This window comes from Lepidochelys olivacea, assembly GCF_965140295.1.
Source record: "Lepidochelys olivacea isolate rLepOli2 genome assembly, chromosome: 6".
Taxonomy (NCBI): Eukaryota; Metazoa; Chordata; order Testudines; family Cheloniidae; genus Lepidochelys; species Lepidochelys olivacea.
Window position 1 is genome coordinate 46,560,482 of NC_140416.1, and position 26,894 is coordinate 46,587,375.

Here is a 26,894-nt window from a genome sequence, read left to right on the forward strand (position 1 = left end):
CCGCAAAACAACAGAGTTTTGCTGCCAAAAGTAGCTTTGTAGTGTGGACATCTCCCCTGTTTTGTCGGCAAAATGCAGCTTTTGCCAAGAAAACTTTGTAGCATAGACAAGACCTTAATCTCTGTTGTCCAGCCTCTCACAACATTTGCAGCACTATTTCAGTCTCTCTTGGCTTGTCTTCACATACTGCGCTACAGTGGCTCTTCTCGTCAGCGTAGTTAATCAACCTCCCAATGAGGTGCTAGGTATGTCTGCAAGAGAAGCTCTCGGACTGACACAGCACTGTCTATACACGGGGTTATATCACTGTAACTACATTGCTCAGGGGTGTGGATTTTTCACACTCCTGAGCAAGGTAGTTATACCAATATAGGTATGTAGTGTAGACCTGGCCTATAACTAAATGCCTACAAATACCACATTCTTCTGGCACCTTCTTCTCCAAGTTCCTATTGCTATTTTCAGCCTCTCACATTAGAATACCCCATACCCAACCCAACTACCCCATAGGAGCCAAATTCTGCCCTCAGTGCATCTTTGCAGCCCCATTCAGAATCTTTAGTTCATAGTTTAGTTCACAAAAATGCTCTTTTAAAGACATTTTTAAGAAGAATCAAAGAACAACAAAAATATTAAGGGCACCTTGGCACAGACAAATATTTGGCTTGATGTGTAACCGTTTACTATTATTTATTTAGCATTTACAAAGTGCTCAGCACTGGGCACAATGCAGAGGAACAACAATTCCTGTTCCAAGGAGGCCACAATCTTTCACATCCCAACAATCTTACAACCACAACCTGATCCGAATGTCCATTTTTAAGCACATGTAAATAATAAGCAAGCTACCTAGAGAAAGGATCATCTCGTGAAGAGGCTGCTGATCTTTCTGACATGAAAAATTGAGGTTTACAAAACTAGTAAAACCAGAGGAGAGAACTTTTAGATCACAAGAGAGCAGCATCTGTAGCTCCTATACCATAAAAAAAAAAAAAAAAAAAAAAAAAAAAAGGATTTCCAACAGTAAGAAAAAGAAAGCAGGGATTTGCTCTAAATTTTACATAGTGTGTAATAAAAACATAAGCAAGAAGCACCTGAGAAGCATAACTGGTGCTGAACCTTCCAATGGCATTTTAGTATGTGCAAGTGGGTAATGAATACGATTCATGAAAAACACACTAAACAAATGCTTAACCATGCACTTAAGGGTAAAACTAGTTCCTTCCTCTGGGGAAGTTCTGCAGGCATTAATAATGGAGGAGATGTAGAAGGGAAGACAAAGCATGAGGGTACAGAATGTGGTTGGGTCCAAGTTGGAAACGTGTCAGAGGAGAAGCCCCTATGCAGATCTTCCTGTTCCCCACTCCCCACATAGGGATGGTTCTGCGGCAGAGGCCACAGAGGTTCCATATCTTAGGCCGAGGAGTATTCTTCTCCTTTACATCCTCTAAAACATCTGCCCAGCACTTGGCTGGGCACTGTGCTCTGCATTCATCCCCATGCACATGAAAGTTACACACAATACATGACTAATAATAGGCTATCTAGAATTATTAAGTGAATGAATTCAACTTAGAATCTAGTTTCTGCTTGAGGAAATGAAAGGCAGTTCTGAGGGCAGACTGAAGACTCTACCTTCCAATCACTACACTAAAACACTTACTGCCACTTCTAAGAGTTTGAGGAAAGAGAGCAAATTGCAGTTCAGAGATATAGAATATAGCTTCAAGTAGTTAAAAGCTCGATGATTTTTTTTACGACAGCAAGTTTGAAAGAGAGGCAAACTTAAGAAGCTGAGGAACAAAGTTTGAGTTTCGTTATAAAAATAAGTCAAGTTTGACCGGTGTCTTGAATGATCTCTGCAGACCTCATGCTCATTCTCAGGCCAATACTCTGTTGCCAGCCCATCTGAGGTAAGGTGATATTTGAACACGCTTGCAATTACGCTTTCCCTCAACCCCATCAGCTGTTCCATGGAATGGTCTTGGAGGTAATAACCTTTTTGGTAGGGGTAAAGGGACAGTAGGTCAGTACGTGATACAAAGAAGGATGCACCACGATGCCCTAGACCATTCACCATTAAAACCAGAAAATAAGAGTGATTTAACTCCAAAAGAGTCATCAGGAGAAATATGTATGCAAATAAGTACACATTTACATCTTTATATCACAATGATTGTGCAGTCACAACAGTTATAACTGAGAAATTGCAATACAATGTGTATTGTAATTCCCTGATTTCACACACAGATCCACAACTTTCAAAGATTTTTGAAAAGTTTAAGAGAAATCTTATTGAGTTGTTTTTGAGTTATGGGGTAGTGAATAAACTAAAACACTTAAAAGAAAATTTCACTACTTTTTTTTTTTTTTTTTTTAGTAAAACCACGGCTACTGAAAGAGAGGTGAAATTTGAAACTTGACATATTCACAAAAACTCAGAGACACAGTCCTCATTAGAGATGAGTCTTTGTGTGTTTTGAAATATATCTATCCATTAGGTTTCAGCGTAACAGCCGTGTTAGTCTGTATTCGCAAAAAGAAAAGGAGTACTTGTGGCACCTTAGAGACTAACCAATTTATTTGAGCATAAGCTTTCGTGAGCTACAGCTCACTTCATCGGATGCATACTGTGGAAACTGCAGAAGACATTATATTCACAGAGACCATGAAACAATACCTCCTCCCACCTCACTCTCCTGCTGGTAATAGCTTATCTAAAGTGATCACTCTCCTTACAATGAGTATGATAATCAAGTTGGGCCATTTCCAGCACAAATCCAGGTTTTCTCACCCTCCGACCCCCCCACACACAAACTCGCTCTCCTGCTGGTAATAGCCCATCCAAAGTGACCACTCTCTTTACAATGTGTATGATAATCAAGGTGGGCCATTTCCAGCACAAATCCAGGTTCTCTCACCCCCCGCCCCTTTTTCCAAAAACCACACACACAAACTCACTCTCCTGCTGGTAATAGCTTATCCAAAGTGACCACTCTCCTTACAGTGTGTATGAAAATCAAGGTGGGCCATTTCCAGCACAAATCCAGGTTTTCTCACACCTCCTCCTCAAAAAACACACACACACACAAACTCACTCTCCTGCAGCAGGAGTGTGGGGTGGGTGGAGGTATACGAAAGCTTATGCTCAAATAAATTGGTTAGTCTCTAAGGTGCCACAAGTACTCCTTATCTATCCATTAGTTAACCAAAACATACCCTTTTGAAAACTATGTACTGAGAGTGCACCACAGAAAAAAGACCTTAAGACCAAGATTTTCTTTTTAAGAGGGGAGTGCGGGTTGGGGAGAACCTAAACTTAGGTTCCTACATCCATAGTTAGGCACCTATATATATGGGCTGATTTTTCAAAAGTGCAAAGCACATAGTGAAATTAATGCTCAACACTATTGAAAACTAGGTCACCTGTTTAAATGCCTTAATATGGATTTAAAGTTCTGGCCTACTTCTACTCATGTTTACTTAAGAATGTACTGTGCATGCAAGCACAGCTAGTTAAGCACCACTTGTGGATTCAGTGAACTTATAAGTGACTTTTGTAAGTACTGCAGTTTGAGTAATTTGGAATTTTTTTTTAATTATTCATTGTTCTTAAAATACCAAGGAAATTAAATGTAAAAATCTGAGTGAGAGCAACTTTAAAGACACACTGTTAAAATCACAAATTGTCAGGAAACACAAAAGCAAAGGATCTCATAAAATATTAATTTGACCACACTCATTATGTATACTATTGTCTAGTCACCTCTTTCATGTTAAATATGTCTCTTACGGCCATTTTAAACACAGCTCTAAGTAAAGTCACATGGCTGCACCATGAGTCAGGCAGGGACACAATCTCCGCTGCTGTCCCTTCACTTAAGAAGGTGCAAACTCTTTCCTGGGAAAAGAGGCCTGATCCTACTTGCTTCCCATTCTTTAAGGGTGACCTGCACCCCAGGACACTAGCAGGAAATACTCCCCATAGTCAAGAAAATGCAAAGACTGTACTTACTATTATTTATTTCTACTGCAATAATATCTAGAGAGGTCTTGAGCAGGTTGGAGACCTTATTGTGCTAAACACTGCCCAGACACATAGTAAATGACAGTCCCTGCCTCAAAGAGATTACAACTCAGCCCTGCTTCTACACAAAGGGCTTAAGGGCAACCGGGGAGATTCTTCACAGCTTTCCTTCAACTATACACTCACTCAAAGGCCAAATACAGTTTGGCCCATTGCATTACACTATTTTTCTCATAAAATATCTACCCTAAAATATACAGGAAGTACAACATGGCTGAGTTAATGTGGCTCTTGGCCATACATTTTGCATTCCTGGCTTCTTCTTACTCTGCCTGTGCAACCAAAATAAAACAGCTTTTTGTAATAATTGTGCTGTTTATGTGTAAACTGTGTTGAAGCAGTCTGTGCCCTCCATTTCCTTGGTACTAGAAATGATTTCAGAAATTATTTTATATACTTAGTTTAATGCCTTTTCTTGGTGTGAACACAATCTTCACTTGCTGTAATGTGTGCTACACACATGCAGTAAGGATAACATATTCCTCAAATAACAGAGACAATGAACAGAGACAACAAGAAATGACTATATTACCATAAATAGACAAATAAAGAACTACTGCAACCGTTGAAAAATAGAACTACTTATAAGCTTCAAAAAGAAAAGGAGTACTTGTGGACAAGTACTCTTTTTCTTTTTGCGAATACAGACTAACACGGCTGCTACTCTGAAACTTATAAGCTTCAGTGAGTTTGCTGAAGCCTTTTCAAGGCTTACAATATTTATGCTGCTGCAGCTGACAAATATGTTAGAGTTCCAGGTCAGAATAAAAGCATAGGAAGGTAAAATTCACAGAGCTGGTGAAAATGTACAGGTTTTTGTACAGTAACACATCTTTCCCTATGATGTTCAATGTTTGATCTAACATGCACAATGAAATAAAAGTGATGAACACACAGTCACTGTAGAAGGAGGATAAGCCTTTGTTAAAAATAGAAAATCAGCCATTTATTCAAAGTACTGAAATTAGCTTTTTTTAAAAAGCTGATTTAGTCTGAACCTCTATTCTGAAATGATAGTCAAGAACCAAAACACAAAAGTAATTTGATGCAATTTTGTTCTCCTTTGATTAAGCAGTATAATTTTAAAACATCTTTTCTAGAGTAATTGTAATTATATAGGGAGTGGGGGAGAAGATTGTGTTTGGCTTGTAGCTAAAATACAGAACTGGAGATTTGAAATCTATTCCTGGCTCTGCCACAGCCTTTAAGTGTAACCTAGGACACTTCACTTAACCTTTCTAAGTCTCAGTTTCTGGCCAGTAAAATGGAAACAATAATGCAGTCCTACCATCACAGTGGTATTGAATATATTGGGCTTACTTTTGATCTCACTGCCAGTGTACATCTGGAGTTACAGTTGTTTGGAAAATTGGGTTTATTTTTATGTACATTTTTGATGAAAAGGAGAAAAAAATGCATTTGTGTTGGAAAAACAAAAACCCAAACCCGGAACATTTTGGAGGAGTTTTTTCCCTATAAAAACATGAACATTTTGAGGAAAGCAGATACTTTCTGCTGAAATTATTGTTTAATCGAAAACCCAATCTTCTGTTGAAAAAAAAGTTTTGATGGACATTTTTCAACCAGCCCGAATCTGGAGTAATTGAAAGCTGCATCTGGTTTATTAATGTTTGTAAAGTGTTTTGAGATGGGTAGGACTAGAAGTAGAAAGCGTTGTCAAATAGCTTTATTATTGTTACATATCAGAAATAATTCATGAACTGAGAGTTCTTCAACTCAGCTAGTATCTTTCTAGCACTCTTTAAGAGCAAAGGAGCACTGATAAATGGAATTCAAATCCTTTAGTAATACTACAGTTGTCTATTGAGAACTGAAATGTGTGGGAGATGGATATGGCATGGACAAAATAAAAAAGCTAAATTAAATCTATGACAACAAAGTAACAGCAAAGCAAAGCAGTTGCACCTCATCAACACCTTTATATAAGCCTTTGAAATGTCACTGCTAAATAAAGCACAATACTCAGTTTCCGCCATTCACATGAAGAGAATTTTGTGTTGTAACGAAGCTATTAGCAGGCAATGCAGTTCTATGAAGCCAGCAAAATGGCCCATATTCACAAAATCCATTTTCGGTCCAGAGTTAACAAATTTAAACATTTTGAAGTGGGCAGGACAGTGGGGCTATGCTCAGGTGTAGGAATCTACCTGCTCAGATCAGATCAAAGTTCTGGGGCCTAAGTCATTAAACAATAAAAATCAAGAACCATGCTGCAAAGCACCAATACAATTAAGGTATAACAATAATTAAGCGTAAAACTGACTTGAGGTAGCCATTTTAATCAAAAGATGGGCTGGTGGAAGCAGGAATGGAGTTCTAGTCATGCCAAGGTAGACTCTAAAAACCACACTGGAGGACTTTATTGCAAGCCATAAGAATAAATATTTTTACATATGATCCATTTAAGTGTCAAACACAACAGGACTTCCTTCTGCCAAATCCACAACAAAAGTCTGCAGGCTCAATGCAACCAAGTTCCAGAGTAAAACAGGAAAACCACCCTGACTCTCCTCAACTCCTGCTTCTTCTTAGAGAACCTCCTTTTCTTATTCAAGACCCACCACCCCACAGCACTTCCCCTTCTTAGACCCCAATCATTAAACAGTATACAACCTAATCCTGTACCATACAAGTCAATGGGAGTTCTGCCACTGACTTCAGTGGGAACCAGAGTAGGGGATGGTTGCATGTTTCAAGCAGTGCTCTAGAAAGCCAGAGGATTTGGGCACAGTTCTCAACTCCACCACAGATTTATGTGACGTTGGGCTGAAATTTTAAAAAGAGCTCAGGGTCCATCATTTGGGCCAGACTTTCAGAATAACCTGGCCACAAATGTCACCAGAGGAACAGCTGGGTGCTGAACACTTCCAAAAATCTGGCCTTTATTTAGGTACCTAAAGTGGTTTGGCAGTGATGGGGTGCATATAAGTACTTAGATTAGAGCTGAGTGAAATTTTTGGACAAAACTTTATTTTTCCAAAAAATGCACCCTCAGGTGGGCTCTTTTTTTCAAAATGTATTTCCATTTTATTTTTTAAAAAGGTTAAAAAAACTCAGATAAAATGAAATGTTTCATTTCCAGTCTGAACAAGTTTGACGTGAAGCAACAGTTTTTTGACTTTTTCATTTTGCTAAAAAATTTTAGTTTCAGGTTGACCGGAAGCAAATAATTTTTTTGGGGGGGGGTACATGCTACAGCTTCAGTGGGTGTAAGTTATGTCGCTCAGGGGCGTGAAAAAGTTGCATCGACCTAAGCGCTGGAGTGGACCGTGCTATGTCAGTGGGAGAGCTTCTCCTACCCACATAGCTACTGCCACTCACGGAGGCTGGAGCGATTAAGTCAACGGGAGAGCTCTCTCCCAACGGTGGTTTAGAGCGTTTGCACTAGAAGCACTACAGCATCGCAGCTGCATCAGTGCAGCTGTGCCAGTGTAAGCTCTCTAGTGCAGTCATAGCCTAAGAGCCTTCCTCTATCAAGATGAGAGAGTTAACCCCTCCCTGTCAACTGAAGAAATAGTTTCAGCTTTTAACATGCATATACCATAAATGGCAGCATGAAATGACATAAATTCTGTTCTGCAGACGTGCTATCTATATAATCATCATTGAAAATAAAAATAAATTTATAAAGTGTGACGCCTACTGTCAATTATCAAAATGCTAATTTAGGAAACAGCACTCAAGAATGCCCAAGATTATCCAGGGAATTAATCATAAACTAGGACAGCTCACAGTCCCAGGTAAAGTCAATTATTAATTCCCAGGAAATTCTCCAAGATGAGATCATTATAGCTATTGTAACAGTTGGGGAGCAGGGAAGAGTGGGTATTTATGAAACCACAATGATCAAACCTCCCTAGGGGCCATGTTTTATGTTTCCCCTGCAGGTCACCTGTAAATAGCATGTGTACCCAGATGGGTAGCAGGAATGTGGGATCCAGGCAGCCACTTCCCCCAGCTGAATGTGCTGAGGTGCAGGCATGATGGGAAGGATGGCAACAGCAGGAGAAATCTATCCCTACCTGTCTCCTTCTCTCTCTCTTTTTTTGGTAAGGTGGGGGGTAAGGTGGGGAAGAGATTTTGATGAGCTTCTCACCCTCACCTCAGGGTCCACAAGCTAACAAACAGTTCTCTACAGTGTCATGGGAAGAGAAAATGTAAAAGATGCTGAGGTGCCAGGCAGCTTTAGAGATGGCATCTGAATTCTGTTTTCAATCTGTGTTCCATTGTGGTTATAGTTCTCTAGCTCTTCTTGTTGTCAGCTGTTCACAGACCTTCTGAAACTTCCCTGGTCTGACCCGTCTTAAAAACATTTTAGACATAAGGTCACAGCTTTCATTAAGTACATATGTGAGACTGACTGTATTGCCTGGGCTGCCTGTCAGTATAATCTCTTTAGGACAAACACCCATTCTGATGTCTCACTTGGGTTGTAACTTGGATGTCAAAACAAAATAGGACATCAGTCTTAGACACTATGAACATTTTAGCATAAGCCAGATCTTCAGGTAATAGAAATTGAAATACTCTATTGACTTCAATTTACCCACAACTGAGGATCTGGCCAAACATTTAAAAACCTTATAATGCAATTCCCCTTACCGTTTGCTGTAGGTCAGGTATTATAATTCGTATCACTAATGTGTTGCTCCTACTGTCTTCCATTCTGCTGCTTGGTTTCTCTGATGTAGCCCTGATAGTATCATAAATAGTTTCTTCTTTGGAGCTGTCTGATTCAGATTCAGCAGAATAATCTGAAAAGCTTTGTGCCATCTCATCTTCACTTGATGTTGGACTGCGAGGCATGTTCAGTTTCTCTTACTTCATATGGCTATCAACACAAAACACAAGACAAAGGCAAATTATAGGTAAAGTTTCAAACATGGTTCAGATTGAGGTTTTAGTGCATTTTTTAAGATAATGTACACTTAACAATGAAGTTATCTGTTTTCTCTTACCTCTTTTTCCCTCCCCCCATTTGTATGAGTTGGCAGAGTGCAATGGAAATAAATGTGGTTAGCAGTTCACTAAAGAAAGAGGGGCGGGGGGAAAGCGAGATGACCTTTCTTCCATGTCACACCCAATCTTCAAAAGGATCCAGAATAGATGACAAGAGTACCAGCCTTGATCCTAAATGGTAATGTTGTAAACTACATTTGGATTAAGTCTGTCTCCAGGGAGTAGTTTTCCCAGTACAAACAGTACTTTCAATAGAATAATGTAGATATAAAAAGAGCTTCCAAATTAAATGTAATGCTAACAAAATGGTTGATGTATTGTGAGTCTTATTTGTACAAAATGTATGGATATGACTTCAAAAAAGCTACATTATTAAAAGAACAGAATGGTCTGACAGGCACAAACTATTTGAAATACAGGCAGTCCTTGACTTTACAATGTTCAACTTATGACGAACGGCACTTACAACGTTTCTGAATTGACACCCTGATTTGACTTATGACGATTGGTTTCAACTTTATGATGCTCAGTCCCTCAGTGGGGAGTATGTTGCAGTTCTGAGTTATGACATTTTGACTTATGACGCAATTTTCAGGAACCAATTGTGTCTTAAGTCCAAGGACTGCCTGTACATTTCACTGATGAATTGTGGGGAGGTAGCAGGAAAGAAAGAAAGGCTTTGTCCAAAGAAAGGCTTTTTGGGTGAGACGCATCAGTATGGATACGGTGCAAATATGCAGACTATTTCATGGAAGTGAAGGACTGATAATACTGCATGGAGCCAGACTTAGTGCATGCAGATATAGTGGATGCCTTGCCCCAGGCCTGTCAATGTCCATTGACATCAACACTATTGCAATCCTGGCTATAGCAAACCTCCAGTCATGCTAAACTGAATACAGATTTTTGTGATGTTGGCAAACATCTAGTATGGAGTAGGCTAAAACTAAACACATTTTCACTTGTAAACTAAGTAGCTTTGAACCAAGGTGTCTAGCTTTATATTTCTACAGCATCTTCATCAAAGGTCTCATATGCAGAACTGGTAGAAAAATTTCTTTCAATCTTTTTTCAAACACACACCAATACCTTTTTTCCAAAATGGAAATGTCCATTTTCAGTTAAATTTTTCAGATTTTCATTAAAAAATTGCTTTGTATTTTTTGCCAACCAAACACCAACATTTTTCAGTTTTCACTTGCCAAAAACCACAAATATTTTTTCACCATTTTTCAATGAAACCCCACAAACAAATCTAAGAAAATTTTCAACAAAAAATATTTTTTTTTATTTTCATCAGTATTTTTCAAAGGGGGGAAAAATCATTTCCCAGCCAGGTTTACTCACACTGTTAGGCAAGTACCATAGGCATTTTACAAAAGAGGCAAGCTAAGCACAGAAGGTTGATCAATTTGGTCAAAGTCATTCACAAAACAATTCAGTGGGAATCCAGAAGTCATGATACCCCAGGCTGTCTACAACATACTTTTCCTACCACAAATATTGGGTTAACTTCACTATACCATGAAGCTCTCAAGGGAGTAGATTTGTCAGCAAAGACATCCCGGGGAAATCCTAAAGTCCATATTTAAATTGGCTCAGTTTACTCAGACAATTCCCACTGACTTCAGTGGCAGTTTGCCTGAGCCAGGACTGAATAAAAATTAAGATCTACCTTTGACCTGTGAACTTCAATGGATGCCCTGACTGTGTAAAGACCTCAATATTGGGCCCCAGTGTATTTGGTGAATGGGGTAGAGAAATACTAGAAGAACATTTTACTATGGTGTTTCAGGATACAATCTGAGCCAAATATATTCAACAGTGCTGATTCTCCATTGCCCAACACCTTGTGCAGTCAATTACACCAGTGCAATTTGAATGTGTGAAAGTAGAATGAATTATATTGAAATTATAATTCATTAAAGAAATGCTACTTGAAGGGTTTGTTGAAATATAGTTGTCAGGAAAAGAAACATTAAGGAGTGTGAGACAATGGGTCCTCAAACTAATTAACTTAGAGCTCCTACTGAGCTAGGAGATTGGTAAACGTTAGTATGCAAATAAGATATGTATGTATATTTGTCAGTTTCTGCTTCCTTTTGTCTCTTATGTTAAATTGGCTTTGGCTTTGCTGTATAAATAAGTTAGCTTGAGCCTTAGAGAGGGGCTCACATATCTGGGTGCATTGGCAAAGCGCTTTGCTAATAAAACAGAGTGGTCTGACAAATTATGTGAGTCCTGAACCTGACTTTGACAATTTGGAGGTTCCACCGAGATGGCAATCTTCACTGGGGTCGTGTGACTCCTGACTGATCTTAGGACAGCCATGGCAAGCCGGCACCTGGGCATTTGGCCTGAGCGGTCCTCCGCCAGAATGGAAGGGTGCATGACCACAGGAAATCTACGCCATCGAACCTGTTGGTTCCCACTCTGTTCTGGTAGGGATCCCGGGATCTGACATCAGGATTCTGGTCAGGTAATTATTTCTGTGTTTTGTCTGAACTGAGGACTGTCTTGTCTCTGTGTCTATCCGTCCTCCCTGTGGTGTGTTTGAGTCTGGGCGCCGTCTCCATCCAGGGATCGGCTGACCAAAGGGTTCCTGTCCCCACGGTCTGAGTGAGTGAAATCTGCAGAATCGCAGCCGCACCGCGCCTTGGGTAAAACCCTTTGTGTGAAAGCAAGGGCGATTGAGGCAGTAGCCTGTGGGCTCCTTTTGTGTGTTGCACCAGGCATCGCTCTGACGAACCCGACTTTTCTTCTTGTGTGATTGGTGTGTAAAGTCCTCCTGTACGGATAACCAGACGTCTAAGTCGGGACAGTTCCCTAAAGGAACGCCGGCTCAGTTTATGTATTTTAGGAAGGGTCCGGACTCCTGTAAATTTCTGGAAAAATGGTCTAGGCTAATTCAGGAGAATCCCAAAATTCAGTAGCCACTGTTAGGATCTTGGGACAAAGACCGAGTAGACATCTTAAAAGACAAACTCGGCCAACCTAAAACTAAATTGGCAAAAGGAGAGGTTGATTGTTTCATGCAGTGGTGGGAAGAGGTAAATCATAGGTGGACTGAATCAAAACTTGCCTCTCTCAAAGATTCTGGCTTCTATCCCACCAGATGCAACTCATTTTACTCTTGTTAATTTGTGCTCTGCTTTCTTTTCTGTCCTGGTTCACCCTGACTCCCAGTTCCTGTTTGCCTTTTCTTACAAGGGGCAACAGTACACATGGACCACACTGCCCCAGGGGTATACTGAAAGCCTGTCATATTTTTCCCAAGCATTAGCCCGAGACCTTGCTGATCTTGTTGTCCCGTCCAGGTCCACACTAGTCCAATATGTAGATGATCTACTCCTCTGTTCCCCTTCATTGTCTGCGTCTGAAACTGACTCTTTAGTGCTCCTTACTGCCCTAGCAAATAAGGGTCACACAGCTTCTCGCTCTAAACTACAACTCTGTCAAGCTTCTGTCACATACCTTGGCTTTCTCCTCTCCCAGGGTTCCCGTGCACTTTCTCCCACCCGCATCCAAGCTATCCTTAGCTTTCCCCGACTCCGCTCCCCACGCCAGGTTCGGAAGTTTTTAGGCATGGCTGGATTTTGCAGACAATGGATTCCCCAATATGCCTCCCTTGCAAAACCTCTCCAGGAACTCACTTGATTCTCTGTGCCTGACCCCATGCCGTGGCCCCCGAGGCCAATTCTGCCTTCGTTTCCCTCAAACAGGGTTTGGCTTCTGGCCCTGCCTTAGGGCTGCCTGACTATTCTAAGCCTTTTACCCTTTTCTGCCATGAGCAATCTGGGTGTGTACTTGGAGTTCTCACTTAGATGCATGGAGAAAAGAACCGCCCAGTGGCTTATTTCTCTGCCACTTTAGACCCTATTGCCCAAGGCTTACCCCCCTGCCTGCGTGCTGTGGCTGCTGCAGCGCGCCTAGCCAAAATGTCTGATTCCCTTGTTCTCTGCTCTCCTCTTACCCTCCTGGTCCCTCACTGACCTCACCCTGCTCCAAGACTCTGCCCCAGAAACCGAGAAAGAATCCTGGGTTTCCCAAGGTTGCTCTCTACATCCCGATTCTTTTTGGTGCTCACCTACTGCCGCCTTTGTAGCCCCCTTTTCACTCTACCCATCTCTGGCCGCCCTGCTACACGGTGTTTCACATGTCGGAAAGGAGGGGATGGTCTCTGCTGTAACTAAGACAGGATGGTGGGCCCCCCATTTTAGCTCTTTTGCAGCCCACCACTGTGCAGCCTGTACCATTTGCCAAAGCCATAATACTGGTAAACCTGTAAAAGTGGCCCAGGGGTTCTGGGGTCTGCCTCAAGCACCGTTCTTGCATTGGCAACTTGATTTTGTACAAATGCCTAAGTGTCAACAATATGAATTTATATTGTTATGGTATGTTTATTCTTTGGTTGGAGTGAAGCCTTTCCTTGTCGCAAGGCTGACTCACTGTCTGTTGCCAAATGTTTGTTAAATCATATTATGCCTGCCAAGGGAATTTCTGCTACTCTGTCCAGTGATCGGGGTACTCATTTTACTGGACAACTTGTTCAACACCTGGACCGTATATTGCATATCAAACCCCTGTTGCACTGTCCCTACCACCCACAGAGTGAAGGTGCAGTTGAAAGACAAAATGGTGTACTTAAGAATAAGCTTGCTAAAATTTGTGACTCTACAGGATTAAGCTGGCCAGTAGCCTTACCATGAGCCCTTATGGACATGAGATCCACTCCATCCCAAAGCCATAAATTAAGTCCCTTTAAAATTGTTATGGGACGTCCTATGCGAGCTATGACTACCATTACTCCCGTTCCAGATTTGAACTTGACTCACAGTGCGGTCCTTCAGTATTGCAAGGGACTAATGCAAGCTGTAAGTCACTTATATTCACAGGTTCGAGCTGCCTGGCCCACGGAACCCACCTCCAATGCTTGCCACAACCTCGAGCCAGATGATTGGGTCTACGTACGGCGCAATCATCGAAAGCATGCCTTGGAACCCCGGTGGAAGGGTGCTCATCAGGTACTGCTTGCTACACAGATGATTGTTAAACTATCTGGCATCGCAGCGTGCATACATGCTTCACAGTGTAAGAAGGCACCATCCCCAGAGAACCAATCATCACCTCAGGACAACGCAGAGTCAATTTTGACTCCAGAAGAAGATGTAGAGGAACAGTCTGCAATACCTTACAATCTACGCTCTCGTAAGGGTTGCCAGAAGCAGACGCTGTTCCTCGGCTGCTGGTATCTAACGGTCTAGGGAGACCATAATGACAATTCTTTTATCCAGCAGCAGGTGTGGATAGCTCAGACCCTTAATATTTCTAATTGCTGGGTCTGCAGCCACATCCCAGCCCACTCTCAAACTGGTGTTCCTGTCCTGGCTATCCCACTCAAGTCCCCAGACCTCACTGGAGGGCCTCGTCCGTTTAACAAAATATGGAACAGCAATGACACTTGGGAAGCGGTGGGAATAAATGCATCTAAATGAATAAGTGTGGTGGAGGGAAAAGGTCATTGGTGTTGGGTGTGTAATGGGACAGGGCTGGATCTGGGGAAAAGCCGTTGCCTTCAGCATATTGTGGCCAATGGTGTATGGGATTATTCAAACAAAACTAAAAAGTGGCGGGCCAGGTATGGAGATATGAAATTTTTCTCAACCTGGGATCAAACAGAGAAATCAATCTCATGTTCCCCCTACAGTAACCTTAGTGAAAACAATACAATCTTTCAATGTCATGCAAATAACACCACTCCTCGTAAGGAGAATTACCCTGTATCCTTTGGGAGATACTACTCCTTTGCAAACACCTATATGACAAAAGGGTGCAACCAACCCTTCCCGGCCTTAATAGGCCATCACTGGGTGTGTGGGACCAGAGCGTATACCGCACTACCAGCTAATTGGTCAGGAATCTGTTATCCCGCCCGACTCTTCCCACAATTCCGAGTGCTAGGAACCTTCCCTCGAGAACGCCTCCGCAATTTCAGGCAAAAAAGAAGGGACTTAACAGATGCCCAATGGTATGTAAATAACATAAGCCCTTTAACCTGGGAAGAGGCCATTGGCGGTTCCTTAATACCATTAGGGGGAGTAATACACCATGCAAAAAGGCTCCTAAGGTTACAAGCAGTAGCTGAAATAATGGCAAATGAAACCGGAGAAAGTTTAAGAGCCCTGGCCAAAGAAACAGGGGCAATCCGACAGATGGCGCTCCAAAACCATCAGGCATTGGACATAGTGCTGGCGGCAAAAGGAGGGACTTGTGCTCTCATTGGAAAAGACTGCTGTGTGTATATACCAGACAACACCAATGAGGTAATAGATCGTGCTAGCCACTTAGAACAAATCGCATATCTTCCTCACGAAGAGCCAAGTTCTTTATGGAAGTGGCTAATTTCTCTGGCATAGAAAACTGGTTGTTTCAGGGAGCCCTAACTCGCCTGTTTGAAATCCTAATAATTTTTGTATGTTTTCAGTTACTTTCCTGTTGTATCCAAAATTGTGTCAAAATTGATGATTTTAAATATCATTGATAAATAAAGAGATAAAGAATTATTGATATGTGGAACCCAGTAATTGTTGGTCATTGCATAGCTTGACCAAAAGGAGGGATTGTGAAAGTAGAATGAATTATTCTGAAATTATAATTCATTAAAGAAATGCTACTTGAAGGGTCTGTTGAAATATAGTTGTCAGGACTATATTAGGTCCTCAAATTAATTAACTTAGAGCTCCTACTGAGCTAGGAGATTGGTAAACGTTAGTATGCAAATAAGATATGTATGTATATTTGTCAGTTTCTGCTTCCTTTTGTCTCTTATGTTAAATTGGCTTTGGCTTAGCTGTATAAATAAGTTAGCTTGAGCCTCAGAGAGGGGCTCACATATCTGGGTGCATTGGCAAAGCGCTTTGCTAATAAACAGAGTGGTCTGACAAATTATATGAGTCCTGAATCTGACTTTGACAAATGCAAAAGGGGGTGTAAAAGGCTACCATTCTGATTTAACATTTTATGCTCACTTTACAAGGGAGCAAATGACTACACAAGGGACAGGGCAATGCAAAGTCAGGCCCAATGCTTCCAATTTCATGAGAGATTAATGGCAAACATTGCCAAAGCACATCAAATAGTCTAACGTCACGTCATCCTGTTTTTGCTGGTCAAGGACAACTCCATTTGGTATCCAACCTTGGGCACCCAGTGTTACTACTCTCAGCTATAAACCTATAATTAATAATGAAGACTAAAACAGAAAATTTCAAATATTTGAAAGCAAGCCAGTTTACAACCGTTTAATGCAAGAGTATTTACAAAAGAAAATTCTTGGGGGAATATTTTACTGCTTCAGTGAGCCGTAGATTAATGCGGCTTTCCAAAGTACCTTTCCAAAGTCAATAGAAAGAATAAACATTTCAATGGATTTCTTATTCATCCACTGATGCTAAATCATATGAAGCCAAAATATATTAGGTCAATACGTAGCAGAGCAAAACAGATTAGCTGGTGACAGCTAGGAAAACACATTTTAAAAAAATATCACATTTTTTCATCTCTCCCTAAAAACCATTTCTGAGGGCAATATATGGAGAGGATTATTCACCTTGTGCAGTAACTGGAGTTCTTTGAGAGGTGTCCCGCTCTGGGTATTCCACTTTAGGTGTGCATGTGCCCCTGTGCCTTTGATCAGAGATTTTTGGTAGCAGTGCTCGTTCAGCCTGCACCCCACACATTCTTGTGCTCATGCCAAGGCTATATGGAGCTAGGTGGGTGAACCGCCCTCAGTTTTTCCCAACTGCAAAGTCCCCCAAGGGAGATTCCGAAGCATAGGGGATGGAGGGCAGGTATGGATCACCCACAGGGACACACACCTAGAAGAACTCCAGTCACTACGTAAAGTGAGTAACTTCTTCTTCCAGTAATACTTCTGTGGGTGCTCCACTTCAGGTGACTCCTGAGCAGTACTTCCCTAAGGGAGGCAGGAGGTTCAGTGCAGAATTCAATACAAAAAAGAGAACTGTATTGTGTACAGCAGCATCTGATCTTACCCGAGGCACCAAGGCATAGTGATTAGGAAAAGTATGAACAGAGGACCAAGTTGCTGTTCTACAGATGTCTGAAATTGGTACATCCTTAAGTAAGGCTATAGATGTAGATAGTGATCTTGTGGAATGTGCTATCACCCTCAAAAGGGGTTGAACATGAGTTCTTTTGTAACAGATGTTAGTGCATCTGGAGATCCACTTTGATAATTTCTGTTTCAAAATTACCGAATCCTTGCTTCTGTACACAATGGATACAAGTGAACTAGGAGATCTTCTAAACAATTTGGTTCTATCTAGGTAAAAAGCTAACGACCTCCTGACATTTAGAGTATGGAATATGGCTTCTTGACTACTTTGATGTGATTTTTGGGTGGGAAATGGGAGAGGAATGGTTTGATTAATATGAAATTCTCAGGACACCTTAGGTAAAAATCTTGGAACAGCTATAGTGACATTTTTCCTCTGGTGAATATGGTAAATGGGGGGTCTGGGTAGAAGTGATTGCTACCCGGAAGGCTGTCTTCATTGATAAATCTAATAGAGAAAATGCAGCTCTGACCCTGCATTCACACCCTACACACTACTGTAATAATTATGTATAAAATATGCCTTGTGAGGTATCATTTGAATACTAATAACTCACGGATCATTAATAGTCTTGTGTGATGCAAGTACACAGTATGTATTAAGATTAGCTGGTGACTATATGAATTATGGCTAAGAATTATGGCTATATGCTGAAATTAAGAATTTGAAGTGTGTTTAAACAAAGCATATCAGGGGAGCTGCTAAACAGGTATGCCCTATACAAAGGAATATGTTTGCTTCTCTGACCACCCCAGTCATCAGGCAGAGACAATGAAGGTATATCTACATATCAGGTAAAGCTATCAAGCCAAGAGCATGCTCCAGCAGGAGAAAAAGTTTGGGTTTCACTTTTCAGAGACTACATTGCAAAGGTTTACTGATCTATAAAGACAGGGGAGCTCGGTGTGGCCACGAGGATGTGTGGGGCACGTGAGTGGGCCAAATGAGCACCTCTCTCAAAAATCTCCAATCAAAGGCACAGGGCACAGGCACATCTGAAGTGGAGCATCCACAGGGACACCACTCAAAGAAGAATGCAGGAGAGTAGATTTAAGCTATCTTGTAGAGGGATGATAAATTACATCTAAACAGCACACAAAAGAAGAGCTGATCTGTTCAAACTTCCCAAGTTTTGCTGCATAAGTATTTTCACATAAAAACTACCTGCTAAAGAGCCATTGCTAGCACTGTAGAGGAGAATAACTACTTGAATCTCTGGCTCCCAGGAATCAAGCAATTAGGTTTAATAAAAAGTGAAGCCACAGCAAGAGTTCCTTGGACTGTCAACAAGGCAAATGGACAGGAAGCACCTGACTGTTTGGGTTCGGGGTATAGAGAAATGAACCAGGAGCAGGGAAAGGGGAGAGTGAAAAGCAGTGTCTACACTGGCAAAAAAAATGAGAACTATAATTCCCCATTACTGCAGCTCCTGTGGTGGTAGCAAAGGGGAAAACAACAGTTTAGACAAGGTTCAGGCACAGTGTGACCTAACCAACAGAAGAGTTGTACTGATGAAGAATTACAGTTCCGAGAGTATGGTAGACCCAGCCAGAGGGTAAGAATACACTGAGTCCAAACTCGTGTCCATTTGTGAAGTGAAATTCACAGACGATTCTGTTCAGCTTTGCTGTTTGGACTGTGAGCAGCATGAAACTGTAATTTGGTGCGGTTTTTAAATAAGTTAAAAGAGGTTTGATTTTATTGCTGTGGCTGAGATAAGGTTGGTAATTTAGCTGACAAAGCCCTGTTACATTTTTACAACTGTCTTGGTTTTGTCCCCATTACATTACAAAGGCTTTTCCATAAAGCATCATTATTATTTTGTATTACAGTAGAACCCCAACTGAGATCAGGACCCTGTTGTGCTAAGTGCTGTATACACACATTGTAAGAGACAGTCTCTGCCCTGAAAAATCTTAAAATCTAAATACACAAGAAAGACAAAGGGTGAGAAGAAAAGCAGAGTGGTGTGACTTGCCTTAGCTCACACAGAGGGCAGGTCAGTCACAGAGCAGGGAACAGAATCCAGCTCTCCTTAATGCCCACTCCAGAGCCTTATCCACTGGACCACACATCTTAATTGGTCTTGCTTGCTGAAGGGTATTATATGGCCAAAATATGAATTATCTGTAGCTAATGTGACTGCCTGGAATTCATTTTTTCTTTCTGGAAAAAATATAATCTTTGCTACCTAGAATTATGAACAGTACAATATGACTGCATTTTGTGGTAATGTAATAATAATACTTAGCTCTTAGATCATGCTTTTCATCAGTAGATATCAAAGCACTTCAAACTTTAAAGTATTTAACATCAAAACACCTCTGGAGGCAGTGGAGTACTATTATCCCCACTTTACAGATGGAGAACAGAGGCATAGACTTGTCCAAAGTCACACAGGAAGTCTGTGGTACAGCAGGGAATTGAAGACAGGTTTCCCAAATACTAAACCTGTCCCCTAGTCACTGGACAACCCTTCCTCTTAATACCACATTAGTGGTTGTTTTTAATAGAAAAAGGATTACATCAAGAAAAAATATATTTGAAAACATTAGGACTGTGGCACAAATCAATGAAAGCCAGGAAATTAAGTTTCACATATTACTGATGTGCTTCATTGAACAAAAAGAAGAGTGGTGAGAGAGATAAGAGAAAAGCACCAACCATAATTTTGAATCTCCTAGACTGTTTGGTTAGTGCTAAACCTTTTGTGTTTATTACTTTTGTTTCTTAAAATGTCTCTTGATTATCTTTTTTAAAAATCTTTATGGATGGTTATGAAAGTTATGATATTTAAGTATCGGGGGGCAGCCATGTTAGTCTGTATCCACAAAAACAACGAGGAGTCCGACAACACCTTAAAGACTAACAGATTTATTTGGGCATAAACTTTGCATAAAGTTTGCATAAAGATGCATCTGAAGAAGTGGGGTTTTTACCCATGAAAGCTTATGCAAGAAATGGGTTTTTTACCCACGAAAGCTTATGCCCAAATAAATCTGTTAGTCTTTAAGTTGTCGTCGGACTCCTCGTTGTTTTTATGATATTTAATGGAATCTGAACAGCTCTGATACAAAACACATCTTGGGATGTGTATCATACTCATGTAATCAGGTATAGACATAGATAATATAAATAGAATACAATATACACACAAACATACCAAAGATACATCATACAAAGGAAATTCAAAAAACTTCAAACCATGGCAATATTAACAGTTATGTTATAATTTTTATTTGTCCTGAGAAAAGTTGAGCCTTCCCAACTCACCTCCTTCCAGTGTCTGTTCCTAAGTGGCTGATTTATGAACACTGGCCAAAATCTCCCTCACACACACACCGGGGGGTTCTGGAACAATTTTTATAGTGGGGGTGCTGACAGCCATTGAACCAAACTGTAAAGCCTGTATATAATGGAAACCACTTCAATCCAGGGGGGTGCTACCGCACCCACAGCACCCCTAGTTCCAGCACCTATGACACACAGAGACACATACAGTAGGAGGAAAGCTCTGTGAGGATTGCCTTACAGAAATTCCCTGACAGCATACCATGGTGGGGGGGAGAGGGTTGAGTGAATAGTGCACCCTAGTATCTGTCCCCAAAGCCAAAAATTTTGGCAGACAGTAGGAGGCAAACTGTATGGAGATCCTTCACCTTTGAAGCAGTTGTGACATCCAGTTCCATGACCTCTGATGCTACACAAATTTCCCATTAAAGGGGAAGGAAGGAACAGAGACTACAGTGAAAAGTTATATTCTCTTTTCTTACTAAGCTCTAAGGGCCAGTAAAGGAATGGCATGCATCCTTCTGGCTCAAACCAGACCCAACTTAAGGCCACCCACTCCCTGCAACAATCTATCGAGTCCCTGCCCCGGCAGATCCTGGCTTCAAGGAGCACCCTCCACAGGGGCAGGGAAAGAATAATAGTGCTGTAGAGGTAGCTGATCTTCTCTCCTGCCCTTTCCACACAGAAGGGGGAAGAGTCACACACAGAGGGTCCCTGTGCAGGTGTTGAGGCGACCCATTACATTAATTCCAAGTTTCTAGCATGCCACTAATAAAAATGAGCATTAAAGTCCTGATTCTGCATTACTTGACTTGAGTGATAGTTTTGGTTTTTCAAGGAATGCAGCTTAGCTCCATATGAACATCCACTTCAGAGCACTTAATTATTGATGAATTAATCCGATACTGTTAGTCTGGTAAATAAATAAACGTTAGACTCATTTTACAGATAGAGAGCTGAGGCTCAAGGAGGGGAAGTAATTTGCCCAAAGCCAGAGAAGAAGTCAGTGTCAGAGCTGTGATTCAAACTCAGGAATTACAAGCTCCCAATCCTGACAAGAGCAGTGTGATTTTGATGCAAACATTCACTTTTGCAATAACATTTTTGTGCTGGAAGGTGACAATCTATCCAAACTACTACTTTCCGAACAGTTAAAAATGTACCTCTGGGAACTTCTCAGTTACAGAACCAGCATTGTTGTCAGGGGACAAACTGAACTGTGGGAAAAGTTTGCCATTTGAACAGTAGCAACTGGTTGTTAAAAAGGTATTTAATAATTAACTTTGAAGAAAGACAAACGGAAGTCTCCTTCCTGAATAGTCTCAGTCCTGAGAGAAAAGTAACAAGCAGCCTTTCTGCAAGTATCCTGAGGTGTGTACTTAGGCTCTGCAGATTTGTCACACACGCCCCATGTCAGAGAAGATCAGTTGGTACTTCTCCAGTGACTGTGGATGCATTTAAAACAAGAAAATAATGCAGATGGATTTTAGGAGAGAGACTGTGGGGAATGGTCCCAGTACATTCACACCTCTGCACACTGTGCAGAAGAAAGGCTAGTTAGAAGGAGGTTAGAATTTGAGATCACTTTGCAGAAGTAGTTTCAGGCTTCCAGCTTGGTAAATTAACTGACGGAGGAGAAAAATCTATACTTTAAAAGTCCAGACAACCTGCTGAATGCAGATATTAAAGTTTGTTGATTATCAGAACAGATCTCATGATCAGAACAGCACAGTATGATGCAACCCATGTATCGTGAATTTATATAGAAATACTCCGTTTATAATAAAATCTCAGTATGCTGCAATGTGCAAACTGAAATTATGATCATAGAGAAGTTCAGATAAAAAAGAAACTGATATATGAGTGGTAGGATACAGTCTTGCTCCAATAGTATGATTGTGCCAATAACCATATGCAGTTATTATTAACAAAGTCTGACAGTGACTAAGGGCCTTATACAAAGCTCACTAAAGTCAATGGAAATAATCCCATTACACCAGTTTTATGCTGGTATATATTCATTGAAGTTACACTGACATAAAATTGGTATGACAAAGTGGAGAAGAATTGGGTTCCAAATGTTCAACAAACAGCACTTGAACAGCAAGAAGAAGAGTAAAGAAATTTAAAAGTCAAATTTGTACACAGACATACACTAAATCATTATTATATTATTGCTGGTATAAAAGAGAGATGAAAAGAAAACATGTACAATCTAGGATTTGCAATCAAGTGGACGGGAAATAAATCAATTTACATAACATAGTTTTGTAACTTACTAACTAATAAGAAGGCTACAGAAACTGCAAAGTATGAGAGCATATAACAAGATAATTCTAGACCCCAAAGCAAATTTGGGAAGGTTCTTAATACTATTAATTCAGAAGCTAACTCCTCTAGTAGTCTTCCCTCTTCAGTGGAATCTGATTAGTATAGTCTCAAAACCACAATCCATTCAAGTTCTCATTCTTGAGAATAAAATATCTGAGGCAGCAAAAGTCTTTCTACTTTGATGGATAAAGGCATGATGGATACAAATCGATGATTTTTTTGAGAAAAAAGTTCAGATTTTTTTAATTTAAATTGGATTTTTTTGATTTTGCTGTTTAAATTATAATAAGTTTTTCTCTTTTAAAATAAACCTGTTTAAGATGAAATCTGAACATAATACAAAATATGTTAAGGCTTAAATTTATTATAATCTCTTAAAACATTTAAGTAAAATACAAATATACTGAATCCATGAGACTATAAAAAATTGAGTTAAAAGATGCTTTTCTCTATAAAGAAATACATTTTTCCCTGATTCTAATTTTTCAGGTCAAGCTTTATAAATAGGACACAATAGGTCATGTACTATATTAAGGGCTCATTTTGTTTAATAAAAAAATTGTATGCTGTTTTGTGTGTTTAATTAAATTCCAGTTACTAGCCTAATACAGCTTGACACAAAGCATGAGCAAAAAGTTAATTATCTAGTAAATATGCAGTATATCATTCACCATTTTCTAGCACACTAAAAATATACAGTTAACAAGAATCTGAAAATACTGAGCTGTATAATTGCTTGCTTAAATGTAGATAGTTATAGTGTACCCTTATAGGTAGCAAAAAGATGCACCAAAGCTAGTGATGTTTTAATGGTTATATCAGCCAATGAGAATGGCCCTTTCTTTAGAAAATAACTGAAGTGCAAACAGAAAAGTTTATTAAATTGATTATTTAAATCAAGGCTTTCCACTTGGTGATTTTAATCATGATTTAACTAGCTGGTTTAAAGCACCTTCACTGAAATCAATAAAGCACCCTGGATAAAGGCTTAGAAGACTGCAGCGAAACCAAGAAAAAAAGGTGTGTTCTTATCTTGTGTTAGATAACACATGGTAACTGGCATGTGGTAAAATCCTAGTGAAAACAAGGCAGTTTGTAGCCTTCATGGGTGACAGCGGTCAAGTTAAAAGACGTGGGGCAAGTCTAAGTTTTACCTTGACCTGCTAAAGAGTTAATAGAACTACCTTGTACCTCAAAATAAGAATATACTTTTTTCCTATGAAGATAAGGCTGAAGAAGGTTAGAGTGGACCTCCACTTAGAAACAGAAAATATTTTCGTAAGGCAGTTATTAACATAACTAGTTCCCAAAACTAAGTATGGAAAGGGGGCCAAGTTCCAATATAACAGCGGCCAAATCCAAGATCTGAGTTAAGTTAAAAGTCAAATTTGTACACAGACATTGTCAAGGTTCCTTCCCCACTCTGAACTCTAGGGTACAGATGAGGGGACCTGCATGAAAAACGCCCCTAAGCTTATTTTTACCAGCTTAAGTTAAAACTTCCCCAAGGTACAAACTATTTTACCTTTTGTCCCTGGACTTTATTGCTGCCACCACCAAGTGTCTAACATATATAACCGGGAAAGAGCCCATTTGGAAACGTCTTTCCCACAAAAATCCCCCCAAGCCCTACACCCACTTTCCTGGGGAAGGCTTGATAAAAATCCTCACCAATCTGCATAGGTGAACACAGACCCAAACCCTTGGATCTTAAGAACAATGAAAAAGCAATCAGGTTCTTAAAAGAAGAATTTTAATTGAAGAAAAAGTAAAAGAATCACCTCTGTAAAATCAGGATGGTAAATACCTTACAGGGTAATCAGATTCAAAACAGAGAATCCCTCTAGGCAAAACCTTAACTTACAAAAGTTACAAAAAGACACAAAAACAGGAATATACATTCCATTCAGCACAACTTATTTTATCAGCCATTTAAACAAAACAGAATCTAACACATATCTAACTAGATTGCTTATTAACCCTTTACAGGAGTTCTGACCTGCATTCCTGCTCTGGTCCTGGCAAAAGCAACACACAGACAGAGAGAACTCTTTGTCCCCTCCCACCCCTCCAGCTTTGAAAGTATCTTGTCTCTTCATTGGTCATTTTGGTCAGGTGCCAGCAAGGTTATCTTTAGCTTCTTAACCCTTTACAGGTGAAAGGGTTTTTCCTCTGGCCAGGAGGGATTTCAAGGTGGTTAGCCTTCCCTTTATATTTATGACAGACGAACACTAAATCACCTTAAAACATCACAGTTAATCAAAAAAAAATTAAAAAAAGAAACCTTCAAAGGTTATTATTTGGAACCTAGAAATATATCTCACTTTTAATTTATAGCGCTGTTAGCTCACCTGATAACATTTTACTTACAATCAACTACCAAATAGCAGAATATTAACTCAATTGTCTTTGGAAAAGTCCTCTTAATCATTCTTTGCACACACACAAAGTTTACTTTACGTCAACCTCTCACAGAAAGTCTACTGTTAGCAAAGATTTAAAATATTAGCGGGGTGCTGGGGGTGCGGCTGCACTCCCTGGCTTGAAGTGGTTTCCATCACATACAGGGTTTACAATTTTGTTAGATGGCTTTCAGGACCCCCACTATACAAATTGTTAAAACGCCACTGAATGTTGCAACATTTCATTCATTTGCAGAATCTGATTAATAGCTTTTTTCTCTTTTTTTCACCTCTTGAATTATTTTTCTGTAGCTACAGTTTAAATGATCTGTGCTTTTCAATTTATATTATGAGTTTGCGTTTACATAGAAACAAGCAGTGTGAAACTAAGGGCATGGCTACACTGGAAACTTCAAAGTTACTGTCACGGGAACACTCCCACAGCAGAGCTTTGAAGTGCAAGTGTGGTCGTGGTCCCCACGAGGGGATTAGCTCCCAGCTCTCGGAGCCTGTCTACACTAGCGCTTTAAAGAGCTCAGACTTGCTGCAGTCAGGGGGGTGATTTTTCACACCCCTGAGCCAGCAAGTTAGAGCACTATAAACTGTAAGTGTAGACAAGCCCTAAGTGTATAACCAAGTTTGGAGGTGGTTTTAGGAATATGGCAGTTTTTCCAGGAGGCATTTTGCCTTTGAGGCTAGGGAAACTCTACTCTGATAAACAGCACATCTTGTGTTTTTTGCTTAGAAACACAGGGTACTACTTTCAACATTTCACTCAGTGAAACTCACTGTACCCCATCTTTTCAAAATCAATTGAAATAATCTTAAAACATCACAGTTAATAAAAAAGCTTCAGATAAGGATAAAACCAAATAAAAATCGATGACCATAAAACAACTTGTGAATGCTGTGTGCCCTCATGCAGTCTCAATACAAAAATTGTCTCTGTTTATTTATCTTGTAATTTTTATTTATATTATCTAGGATACGCTTCAGCCTGGAATATTTGAAGTCCTTCAGTTTCGGCCTTCCTACCTTAAACATTATTGATGACTTGCAATAATCATTTCAAGATTCTTTAATGACAGGTTTCAGAGTAGCAGCCGTGTTGGTCTGTGTCCGCAAAAAGAACAGGAGTACTTGTGGCACCTTAGAGACTAACAAATTTATTAGAGCATAAGCTTTTGTGGGCTACAGCTCACTTCATCGGATGCATAAAATGAAACATATAGTAAGAAGATATATATATACATACTGTGACAAAGTTCCTCCTCTACCTTGGTGGGTCTTGCGCTTATTGGCAGATTTGCTCGCCTTGGAGCTTCATGGCAGCCCTCAGTTTGGCCGTTTTTGTGAACCCACAGTCCAGGTCAACTCCTCCTTTGTCTGACCAGGAGTTGGGAGGTTTGGGGGGAACCCGGGCCTGCCCTCTACTCTGGGTTCCAGCCCAGGGCCCTGTGGAATGCAGCTGTCTAGAACGCCTCCTGGAACAGCTGTGCGACAGCTATAACTCCCTGGGCTACTTACCCACGGCCTCCTCCCAACACCTTCTTTATCCTCACCATAGGACCTTCCTCCTGGTGTCTGATAATGCTTGTATTCCTCAGTCCTCCAACAATATGCATTCTCACTTTCAGCTCCTAGAGCCTCTTGCTCCCAGCTCCT

The 26,894-nt window shown here is 40.4% G+C and overlaps 1 protein-coding gene across 1 annotated transcript in view; it reads right to left on the minus strand.

Moving 5' to 3' along the window:
- The window catches only part of SHANK2 (SH3 and multiple ankyrin repeat domains 2), a 618,929-nt gene that overhangs the window by 514,716 nt on the left and 77,319 nt on the right, over positions 1–26,894 (minus strand). The window contains exon 5 of the mRNA XM_084631101.1: positions 8,711–8,939. Coding sequence (XP_084487227.1) covers positions 8,711–8,914 — 204 coding nt within the window. The 5' untranslated portion in view covers positions 8,915–8,939. The remainder of the gene's footprint in view (positions 1–8,710; positions 8,940–26,894) is intronic.